At 39.0% G+C, this 11,330-nt stretch overlaps 2 protein-coding genes across 3 annotated transcripts; both read right to left on the bottom strand.

Moving 5' to 3' along the window:
- Positions 1-975: 975 nt before the first annotated feature.
- LOC131128333 (arrestin domain-containing protein 2-like) lies at positions 976-4,223 on the bottom strand. Of its 2 annotated transcripts, XM_058071074.1 has the most exons (6): positions 4,014-4,223; positions 3,853-3,913; positions 3,648-3,795; positions 3,460-3,556; positions 2,807-3,063; positions 976-1,505 (listed from the first exon to the last, which is right to left on the bottom strand). In XM_058071074.1, the coding sequence occupies exons 1-6, from the start codon at positions 4,201-4,203 to the stop codon at positions 1,314-1,316; spliced, it is 945 nt and encodes a 314-aa protein (XP_057927057.1). In that variant the 5' UTR covers positions 4,204-4,223; the 3' UTR covers positions 976-1,313. The 2 variants fall into 2 exon arrangements, with proteins under 2 accessions (XP_057927057.1, XP_057927056.1); XM_058071073.1 differs by having other exon boundaries at positions 3,648-3,913.
- A 3,455-nt stretch (positions 4,224-7,678) lies between these two features.
- Positions 7,679-10,908, bottom strand: LOC131128258 (arrestin domain-containing protein 3-like). The gene is made up of 6 exons (XM_058070937.1): positions 10,589-10,908; positions 10,411-10,471; positions 10,190-10,337; positions 10,028-10,124; positions 8,933-9,189; positions 7,679-8,644 (listed from the first exon to the last, which is right to left on the bottom strand). Exons 1-6 carry the CDS (start codon positions 10,833-10,835, stop codon positions 8,396-8,398), a joined length of 1,059 nt encoding a protein of 352 aa, XP_057926920.1. The 5' UTR covers positions 10,836-10,908; the 3' UTR covers positions 7,679-8,395.
- Between the last annotated feature and the right edge of the window lie 422 nt (positions 10,909-11,330).

The raw sequence follows: 11,330 nt of genomic DNA, 5'->3' as shown, positions 1-11,330 counted from the left end.
TGGTTGTTTATATTGTCTATATGTGCCCTGTGATTGGCTGGCGATCAGTCCAATATATTATGACAGTTTCTTTGGTATGTCATTTCATTGAAAAGACTTACTGAGTAAAAAACTGGTTTATTGGTTTCAGACATCAAGTTGCATTATGGAATATTAATCATGTGGTAAAATTTGCGTAACATTTCTGAAAAGGAGTAGAAAGAGGAAAAAGGTTTTTAATTTTACCCTTTCTCCATAATTCATCCACACCATCACTAATAAATAACATCAAAATGTAATGAAAGCAAGAAGATAGGAATAAATGATTAACAATAGGAAGTTTGAATAAACAAAGTACATTGTTTTATTTAATGTCATTATCTATAACAGTTTGAATACTAGAGTAAAAATCTTTACAAAAATGCACAATTTACAATCCGGAGTGGATGTCATTCCTTGCGAACTTCAGAGTGAACATCACCATTATCTCCCGTATGGTACCTGATTTCCTGCTCTCTTGCACATCTTCCTCCATCCTCCTCTGAGCTGGTTCATTCATTAAATATGAGTGAGATGACAGCTGATGATAATGAACAATAAATACAAGGGTCCTCAATTCAAAGTTAAAGGAGAGGAGTTTAAGGATTTTCTACACCGCATTAGTGTGTCTTCATTAGGCTAGGGCAGTGCTTCTCAAATATAGATGCTACAGGAGCGGGCAGTAAACAGTAAGGGGGGGCTGAGAACGTAACAGAGCTGAAAAAATAACTGAGCTGAGAGGTTCATGATGTGGAAATGGTTCTGTTTTCCTCAAGTCGGTTATGAAATATTTTAATCCATTCTATATTTTGCTCTAACTCATATTTTATGTATTAAAATAGGGTTTCATTGCATGATGGAGACGTCGTGAGGATTTAAGAGTCGATTCTTTTGGTTTGTCAGTGTCTGCTTCCAGATGGCTTTTAATTGGCTAATTATGTAGTCTCATATTTTATTCTCACTTATAAATATAAATGTTTATTGTGTTCAGACTTTTTTTGCATTCAGTGTTTTTATGATTAACATTTGCATCAAACATTTAATTAAAAACTAATAAACAAAACACTGCAAACTGGTCCACACTACCAAAAATGGAACCAGGTTTACTATAACCAAAAGTATAAATGTCCTTAGTACATACAGGCATTAAGAAAAATTACATTGCCGCTTTCACATAAACAGTACAAAAAGTCAAAGCAAACACACAGAGGGGAAACAAGCAACAATCAATGATCATTATTCAATATATCTTTCCACATACTGTAGGTAGGAATACTGGTGATTACTATAATCTATCAGTTGTTACATTCATCTGCTTCATATTGTGGAGGGACGTCCAGTGGTTGGAGTGGTGTCTTGCTCCAGGTCATTTGGTTTAAGTTCTCAGATTTGTCAAATCCAAAGGCAACAGGACGGTCAAAGGCAGGTAGGACAATTATTGGCAGTTCCATCTTTGGGTCAACTGCATATTTTATATCCAGGTAGATCTGTAAAAATACTACTTTGTCGGTATGAAACATACAAATATCGTTTCAAATACCGATCATATTCCTCTTGGATGATTAATTTCCCGTTTTGTTTACATTTTAGGATTTCCCCTCTGCCCTTTATTTATACTCTGCAGGCAGCGGCCACAGAGGAGCTGAGCGGTGCCTCATTCACATACACGGTGCAATTGGCAAGTTAAAAACTTTATTAGGTTTTCCTCAGCTTGCCTCTATTTTGCTTTGTAACTAAAGTTACTTGGAAAAAAGTTACTTGTTTCATAAGTTATGCAGTGCATTTGACAAAACAGCGCTAGGCAGGCTTATGTTGAGTCATTCAATGCACCGGTGTAACAGGACCTCTTTTTTCCATGAAGTGTATTTTTGGCTTATTACATGAAGTGAACATAAAACAGGTGTGCGACCTACAATATAAGAATATTTGTAATTTTCAGTTGGCAGTACACATACAGCGGTAAAGGTAACCGACATCGGCTGGCTACAACATTAGGTGCACCAGTAGTACAAGAGAAACATTCTGCCTGTATGGTAAATTTTTACACCCCTCTTAATACGTTGCAGTATGCTCTTGTTTCATAACTAATAACTAATACTCTGTGTATTTCACAAGACAGCTGTGTATGGCTCGATCAATTAGTTGTTGCCAATGGGCTTTTTTTTGTCTGCTTGCTTCTAATTTGGGTAGTGATAACACATGGAACACTTTGCTTGTAGTACTGAACGCGGTGCTTGTAAGAAAAATACAGTGATCAAGGCTGATGATTTCCCTGTTTGCCATCACTGGATGTTGGCATGAATCACCAACATCACACAGATTATTCCAAAAAAATAAATAATAGTCTTACAGATCACTTACACACATACACAGTACATATATAGTAACTAACTGAATAATAAATCATAAATATCGTAACTTCTGACCATTCCGTGTCAATTTCAGACTTAGAATAATGTGCCAATATAAGCCACACACAGATTATACCAAAAAATAAATAATAGTCTTACAGATTACTTACACACATACACATTACATATATAACTGAATAGTAAATCACAAATATTGCAACTTCTGACCATTCCGTGTCAATTTCAGACTTAGAATAATGTGCCAATATAAGCCACACCCACTCCATCTATGCCCCACCTACTCCGAGCATAGATACAGATAATTTATATCGGTGAACAGATAGCGTACTCGCTCATCCCTGTGAATAACCTCATGGCACACATTGAAACAGTTCATAACTTAATCCCACCCAAGTGAATTCATGTGTGTGGTTTACCTTCAGAATGTACTTCAGGCTCATGATGGAGCAATTCAGAATGGAGGAAGGCAGATCTTTGGGGATAGTAAACACCTTCATCACAGTGTCTTTGCAATGTGAGGCAATGTCCTCCCCTTTCTCCTTCGAGATCTCCGTCATGCAACATTTTGAGCGATCTTGAGCAAAGAAACACAGCCTTTCGTACAATACGAATTTGGGCTTCAAGTCACGAGATGATTGGTTATTGATCTCAACTTTGACATGGAGATCTTCACCTGCAGGAGAAAAGTACTCTTGGTTTCTGAACACAACATCGCATGTGTAGTTGTAGCAGTGGCAGAGTGCTGTACATGATCTATATGAAATTACAGTAAAAATGTGTTACTTGTTTTGGTCCTTTGACTGATCTGACAGGGAACTATCTGAACAACTATCTCTGATGTAATTGATTAGCTCAGGGAACTAACATCCAGGAAATAACATATCCTCATGATGTCATACACCAGATCCAACCTCATTCTTTACATACGATTCATCGTCCGGTTCACTTCCTCCAGTACTCGCTAAATAGTTTCTAGGCTGTGACAGAGCTGCTGTATCCTGCTTCTCAATGTATTCACTCATTCACTCTTAAGTTTCAAAAATCTGGTGTAGTTCAACTATATCATCACCTTGCCAGTATCCCATGCTCCTTGTGTGAACGGCCATTGTAGTGAATCCAGAGCCAGTGACAATGAGACGCTTATGAGAAAAACCATACCGAGGTTCCTGAAAAAAAATAAGAGCATGTCAATCTGCTAACTTAATGAGCACTGCATTCATGAAACCATCAAAAACTGTTTGATCATAGATTTCTCACCATAAGTCCGGGTATACTCATGTCAGCTTTGGAGACAAATGTGAAAGGGACTCTAGTTGTTTTTGTTAGTTTCATGCATTCTTTGAGCTCTGCCTTAATCTGATGAACAATTCTACAATTCTTTCTTTCAAACGAAGATGGCATGCTTCTGCAAAGTAGAAAACCAGGTAAATGACCTGAAAGCATTCTGCTGGAATAACTGTACCTTTCAGGGATCTTGTAGACAAAGGGGAACTCGTGTCTTCCTTTGGTAATTATTTCAGGACCTGGAGGAGTGAATAGAAGTAACTGAAGCATCATAATCATAATCTTAAAATTGCACTGGAAACATAAAAGAATAGTGAATATGATTAGACGATACATTACCATCTCTCAGGATGTCCTGTTTGTCAGTATAATACTTCTCATTTGCACGCTGGTGACAAACACACACAAACAGGGTCTCGTCGTAACTTTCAACATCCGTCCAACTAACCTTTCCTCTTCCTTTTCCAATCAAAGTTAATGATTTGAGTTCTGTCTTTTTCGAGGCCTGTAAAATAATTCTTCCCTTCATGGTATCTCCATTTGTGAAGATGTTTTGGCTCTTAATGGAATCATATTCAATAGAGAAATCTGTGATGGTCATTTTCCAAAAAGGTCAAAAAAATGCAGATGATTTAAGCCTCTAGCTTATCCAAACACAAAATGAGTGGTGAATCTCACAAAGATGCTATTAAGTAGTGATGTGACGTATGGAGAGTTTATAAAACCAGTTTTGTCTGTGTAACACGCTTCAATCATTCATCAGCCGCCGTTGTGCACTGGCAGACAGGTTGACGAAATGCATGATGGGACGCTATTAAATTAGAATCAAATATTCCTTGGCTACCTTTTGAGTGTTAGGTTGCTAAGTGATCATTTCAAGATTATATGTAAGATGTCCGACTGTTATATTGAGTAATGACCTCATGTAATTTCCAATGGGTAGACAAGCTCATGTTGAGTGTTTTCATAGCTCTTGATTGGCTCCTGTCAAATAAAGAGCAACCTGGTTCTCACAGACCCTGAAAATTCTGGTCTTGTAGCTGGTTTGTTTCTTCATATGGTCATCATAAATATGATCTTCATTTACACTGTACACTAGTGTCCAGAGTATTCTTGTTTTACAGTACTCTGTTACACTGATGGTTTTCTTGTTGGATCATAATTTGTCTAAACAACAGAACAGTACATGATGAAATGTACACATTAGATTTTAATGAAGGGGTAGAACATTTCTGTCTCTGGGGGGGCATGAAAGAAAATAATTGAGAAGAGCTGAAATAAGCGCACAGACCTCACAGCTAGGAGACCAGGGTTCAATTCCACCCTCGGCCATCTCTGTGTGGAGTTTGCATGTTCTCCCCGTGCATGCGTGGGTTTTCTCCTGGTACTCCGGTTTCCGCCCACATTCCAAAAACATGCTAGGTTAATTGACTCCAAATTGTCCATAAGTATGAATGTGAGTGTGAATGGTTGGTTGTCTATATGTGCCCTGTGATTGGCTGGCGACCAGTCCAGGGTGTACCCCGCCTGAATGAAATGAATGAATGAAATAAGCTAACATTACTTGGTGGCTATAGACCAGGGGTGCTCACACTTTTTCAGCATGCGAGCTACTTTTAAAATGACCGAGTCAAAATGATCTACCCACTACAAAAATGCAAAACATCTCTTTATTTTCAAATGTATTGAGGATTATTTGTACGTACAATGTATGTTGATGTACCTTACATAACCAAATGAGCCAATATTGCAAAACACACATAATTAACTATTAACATTTTTTGTAATTACCTCAGTTTACTTTGATGACTTGCACTGAATTGAACCAGCCAGGGATGCATAGTCCGGACAGTAGCTGCTGATAGCCAGCCTCAAGCACACTTCCAAATGTTTATCAGTCATGGATAATATCCGTATCATAATATCCGTATAATATTCCATATCCGTATGGAAGTGATATGTTTTTTGCCTTTTTACTTGGTCCAGTTTTTGCCTTTTTACTTGGTCCAGCTCCTTCACTCATTTTAGTGACCATAAACTTTAGCGAGGGCTTAAAATCTCGCAATTCGCCGACTAGCTTAGCACTTTGCATCGTTGTTTACGCATGAGCGGTGACCTAAAGGTCAAAATTCAGTTGTCATCTGACTGGTTGTCCTGTATGTCAATCAAGTAACGGCAATGGATGATAGGCTGACATCGTAAGTTCTGCTGCACTTAGAGACGTTGTTTGATTTGATTGGTCGCCCGAAGGGCAACATTCAGTTGTCATCTGAATGGCTGCCCTGTATATCAATCAAGTGACGGCATTGATGAGGGATGATATTTCTTTAACGTCAGGCCGCGATCGACCAGCGATCGACCAGTACCACCTCCGCGATCGACCGGTAGCTCGCGATCGACTTAATGAGCACCCCTGCTATAGACTAACGACTGTTCATTTATTTTCTTGAATGAGACTTTTAATTGTGTAAATGTGGATTTGAGTTAAAAGCAATTAAATGGGAGATTGAGCATCTTTCTGTAGTTGGAAAAAGTTGAAGTGTGTTGAGGTGGGGAAAAGGGGGGCTTGGAGGGGTAGTACTTGTATTGACGCCCAGGGTATCATTCAACCACCACTATATATGTATACTGTATATACAAGCAAATACGTCCAGGTTGGATTCATTCATTCATTTTCTACTGCTTTTTCCTCACGAGGGTCGCGGGGGTGCTGGAGCCTATCACAGCTGTCTTTGGGCGGGAGGCGGGGTACACCCTGGACTGGTCGCCAGCCAATCACAGGGCACATATAGACAAACAACCATTCACACTCACATTCATACCTATGGACAATTTGGAGTCACCAATTAACCTAGCATGTTTTTGGAATGTAGGAGGAAACCGGAGTACCCGGAGAAAACCCACGCATGCACGGGGAGAACATGCAAACTCCACACAGAGATGGCCAAGGGTGGAATTGAACCCTGGTCTCCTAGCTGTGAGGTCTGCACGCTAACCATTAGACCACCGTGCCGCCCTCCAGGTTGGATTGAGTTCTCCAATTTGATTTTGTACTTAAGGAGATTCAAAGTAGAACTTAAAAGAAATTAGAATGAGACAAAACAGCCATCAAACTGAAATAGACAGTTCATTAGCTGATCAAGACTTTTAAAAGTTAACCTTTAAAAATGTTTGAAAGCCAAAATCTTAGCAAAAAATTTTTTGTCACATATTCCCACTGTCTCTTGATCACGAAGGTAAAAAAAGCTTCCTCTTATTGAAAGGGATGGGATTGTTGTGCTACATAAGCAAGGCCTTCCGCAGCTGGTCATTGCTGCTAATGTTGGGCACAGTAAGACGTTTTAAAGTTCTTAAAAGATCCCAAGGTAAAATGGCCTTGAGTCGGAGGATCCTGTTGGCTGCTCATCAAGGTCCTCGGCCCAAATGAAGGTTGTTACTGGTGCTGAGTGCAATCCAATAACCATCAGATGGCATCTGTGGTAGCAGAGTTTTAAGAACAACGCCACAAAATTGCCAGTTTGGAATTTGCATGAGAGCACCAAACATGAGGTACAAGAACATTTTATTCTCTGATAGTAAAAAATGCAACCTTGACAGTCTTCCAACGCTACTGGCATGACAAGGTGATCCTCCAATTTTTTTTTTCTCCACAGCATAGTGAGGGGGCGCCATCATGATCTGGGCTGCTTTTTCCTTCAATGGAACAATGGAGCTTCAGGTTTGGCCACACAATCAGGATTACGACATTTACAGTAACATAATAAAAATTTGAATGCGATGATTTATACTCCTTTATAAAAAACTTCACGCCCCCCCCCCCCCGAACTTGTTCATGTATAGTATACACTTAACTAGTAACTTTACCAGTGACTTGTGGTCGGGAGGCAGGGTAATAAAAAAAAAATGTCTACATAACATCCATACATCCATTTTCTGTACTGTTTATCCTCAAGAAAGAGGGTCGTGGACATGCTGGAACCTATCCCTATCAATGAATGTAATGGTGATGGTAATGGTTTTATTTCATTTGAACATGCATCGGATTACAATTGAGTGCATCACATAATCAGTTCACAGTTCCACATGTCCAAAAGGAGTAGGAAGAAGCAAAGCTTATTAAATCCTACCCATGCATCTGGTACTTTTACAGTCAGTAACTGTTACATTTGTTCACTTCCTGCTTTCCATAATACAGTTTAGTTTTTTTTTATATGTATATAATAATGCACCTCATACGGAAGTACAAGGTGATATGACCATACAATGACATTATGGGTACCATAGTAAGTGTCAATATAGTGATATGTATAGCACATCATGACTGGTTCAAGACTCTTCATCCTTGTATTTAGCAAACATCAACTGCTTGTATTGTTTCTTGAATTGGCTCATCGTTGTGCATTGCTTGAGGTCCTTACTCAATCCATTCCATAGTTTGATTCCACATACTGAAGTGCTATGGCTCATATTTCTCCTCTCTTGTAGAGAAGTATTGGATGACATTTTTAGGCAATTGTGATTAAGCAATGTTGAAAGTACTAGTTTTTATGTGTTCTAAAATAACAAAAACTTATCTCACCTGTGTTTTTTAATTTTAAACATTTTGGGAACTATTGTTTTAGTTTCTTTGTGTTTCTAGGTAGTTTCTTTGCCATTCTCGGTACATTGTGTTTAATTGCGATGGAAACACATTGGAATGCGATTTATAGTAAGTGTCCAATTTAGTAATGACTACGCGAGGATGAGTATGCTGCGTGTGCTGCATATGGTGGAGGGGGCTCCAGTGGTTGGGGTGCTGCTTGATGCTGGTGTGCTTGGCTCCATGTTGGTTGGTTTGAGTTTGTAAATGTCTCAAATCCAAAGACATCAGGACCAGGTGGTTGTTTTATGTCAGGAACCTCAAAGGCAGGTAGGACAACAATTGGAAGCTTGATCTCTGGGTCCACCGAGTACTTGATATCCAGAGAGATCTGTGAAAACCGAACTTTGTTGGATTACAACATAACAATCAATTTATAGTCCATCCATTCATCCATTTTCTATACCGCTTATCCTCACAAGGTTCACGGGCATGCTGGAGCCTATCCCAGCTGTCTTTGAGCAAGAGGCGGGGTACACCCTGGACTGGTCGCCAGCCAATCACAGGGCACATATAGACAAACAACCATTCACACTCACATTCATACCTATGGACAATTTGGAGTCACCAATTAACATAACATGTTTTTGGAATGTGGGAGGAAACTTCTGTGGTTTACCTTCAGCCTGTATTCCCGCTTGATGATAGAGCAATTCAGAATGGAGGATGGAAGCTCTCTGGGGATGGTGATCGTCTTCTTCACAGTTTCTTGGCTATGCGCCTCAATGGTCTTTACTTTCTCCTTAAGGATCTTCGTTGTGTTTTGTCTCCTGTGACCCTGGGCAAAGAAATTCTGCCGTTCGTAGAGTATGAATTTGGGCTTCACAGCACGAGATGACTGGTTGTGAATTTCAACTTTGAGTTGGAGATTGTCTCCTGCAAAGGAAGAGTGCTGTTGGTTTCTGAACACAAAATGCTATGGTGAGCCCTGTACATGAACAATGTGGCTACTTTCATGGCAATATAACAGCAAAAGTATGATCTGCTCTGGTACAATGGAATAGGAAAAATGACTCTGACCTTGTGTCCTTAACCAGCCATGTCAGTTAGTGACAGTGTACCTCGTCTTTCATGTAGGGTTGGGCGATATGGACCTTAGCATATGTATATCACAATATTTTTTGGGATGTATCACGATATAATTTATATTCTGCGAAGTCAGGCTCTGCACACATTGCTACAAAATCTTCAACAAACTGTCAAACTGTCTGTGCTTGTGATTAAGGAATATGTAGTCACCCATGCAATTCCAGATGCATATATGAGATATTTTTTATGGCACTCTTGTTTACGCAGACATGGGGAAAATGGCACTTTCATTTTGAAGGCGGTCACGGAAGTGAGTTCCGCCTGTAGTTGTGGTGTGCGATTCTGCTAGATTTGGTATCGATCCCGGAGGCAGGCCATGGGTGGAATAAATTAAAACAGAAAGCCAAGGAAATACAGATGAAATAGGTGTAGATTCTGGAAGATCTAGAAAGCGTTCTGTCCACAAATCAATACAATGAAAAAAAACATGAACATAATAGGTCCCCTTTAAGTATCTTTTTACATTGGTATCCAACATTGGGATCGATATTACCGATAGTTGGATCGACCCGCCCACCACTAGTGTGTGGTTAAGAGGGTGTACTCAATGTATGGGCTTCAATCATCACTAACACTCACTCTAACCCTATAAAACTCTGGTAGTTCAAATACAGTATATCATTACCTTGCTGGTATCCCATTCTGTTTGTGTGAACATCCATTGAAATTGTTCCAGAGCCAAAGACACTGAGACTTTTATCAGTGCAATCGTGTTGAGGTTCCTGAAAAAAGCATGCCAATCTGTAATAAGGACTACATTCATGAAAATATGCCCTGGATTTCTCACCATAAGTCCAGGTATCCCCATGTCTGCTTTGGAGACAAAAGTGAAGTGGGCTTTAGCTCTTTTTGTGAACCTCATCGATTGTTTGAGCTCTGCATTAACCTTATGAGTAATTTGGCCGATCCCTGAATTGAATGATGATGGCATATTTCTGTAAAGTACAAAAACATGTTAATGACCTGAAAGCAACATTTAGCATAATGTAAACTGCAATAACTGTTCACCTGTCAGGTATCTTGAAGGTAAAAGGGAACACATGTCTTCCTTTGGTGATTATTTGATCACCTGGAAGAGTGAAATGTTCAAGTAATTAGCGCTTCATCATAATAAAATTAAATTATCCAAAACTGCACTGAGCACAATGTCTAAAAATAATAAATATATGATAAGATGATACATTACCATCTCGCAAGATATATTGCTTGACATCATAATATTTTTCATCAGACCAGTAGTAACGATGATCATGTTGTCCATAATGTTCCTGCCAGCGAACCTTTGCTTTTCCTTTTCCAATAAAAGTTAGTGATTGAATTGTAGTTTCTTTGGAGATCTCCAAAATAATTCTTCCATTCATGGTGTCTCCATTTGTGAAGACATTTTGGCTATTGATTGAATCATATTCAATGGAGAAATGTTTAATGGTCATTTTCCCAAAAGAAAAGTGAATTATGAAAGTGTGCAGTAAATCCAAGCAGAAAATGACTGTTGAGCTCAGAGAGAGAGACGGTATGAAAAGGTGGAATGGAGCACGTAGACTTTGTAAAACTTGTTTTTCTCGTCTGTGACACCTCTATGTCTCCATACAATACAAAAGTAATAACAAAGTAGTTTTCTACTACGACACGAATTGGACACAAGGGAATGAAAAGTAAAGTGTTATAAAGCACTAGATTATCTTTTTATCACAGAAAAGACTTTTTCAATAGGTCAATTACCATGTTTATTATAACAGGAGACACCGTTACAAATAAACTGAGAAATTACCTGTTAAGGTTTGTGGTTCCATAATATGGTTGCCCTCATACTGATTTTGATTGATTTGATGAACTAAACTTATATTATGGCACAATTGACAAAAACTGGCATACACTTGTCCCTTGCCACATCGTGATTCCAATTTTGTGGCTTCACTCATTTTTTC

This window comes from Doryrhamphus excisus, chromosome 4 (genome assembly GCF_030265055.1).
Source record: "Doryrhamphus excisus isolate RoL2022-K1 chromosome 4, RoL_Dexc_1.0, whole genome shotgun sequence".
Taxonomy (NCBI): domain Eukaryota; kingdom Metazoa; phylum Chordata; class Actinopteri; order Syngnathiformes; family Syngnathidae; genus Doryrhamphus; species Doryrhamphus excisus.
This window is presented reverse-complemented; position numbering and strand designations above follow the sequence as displayed.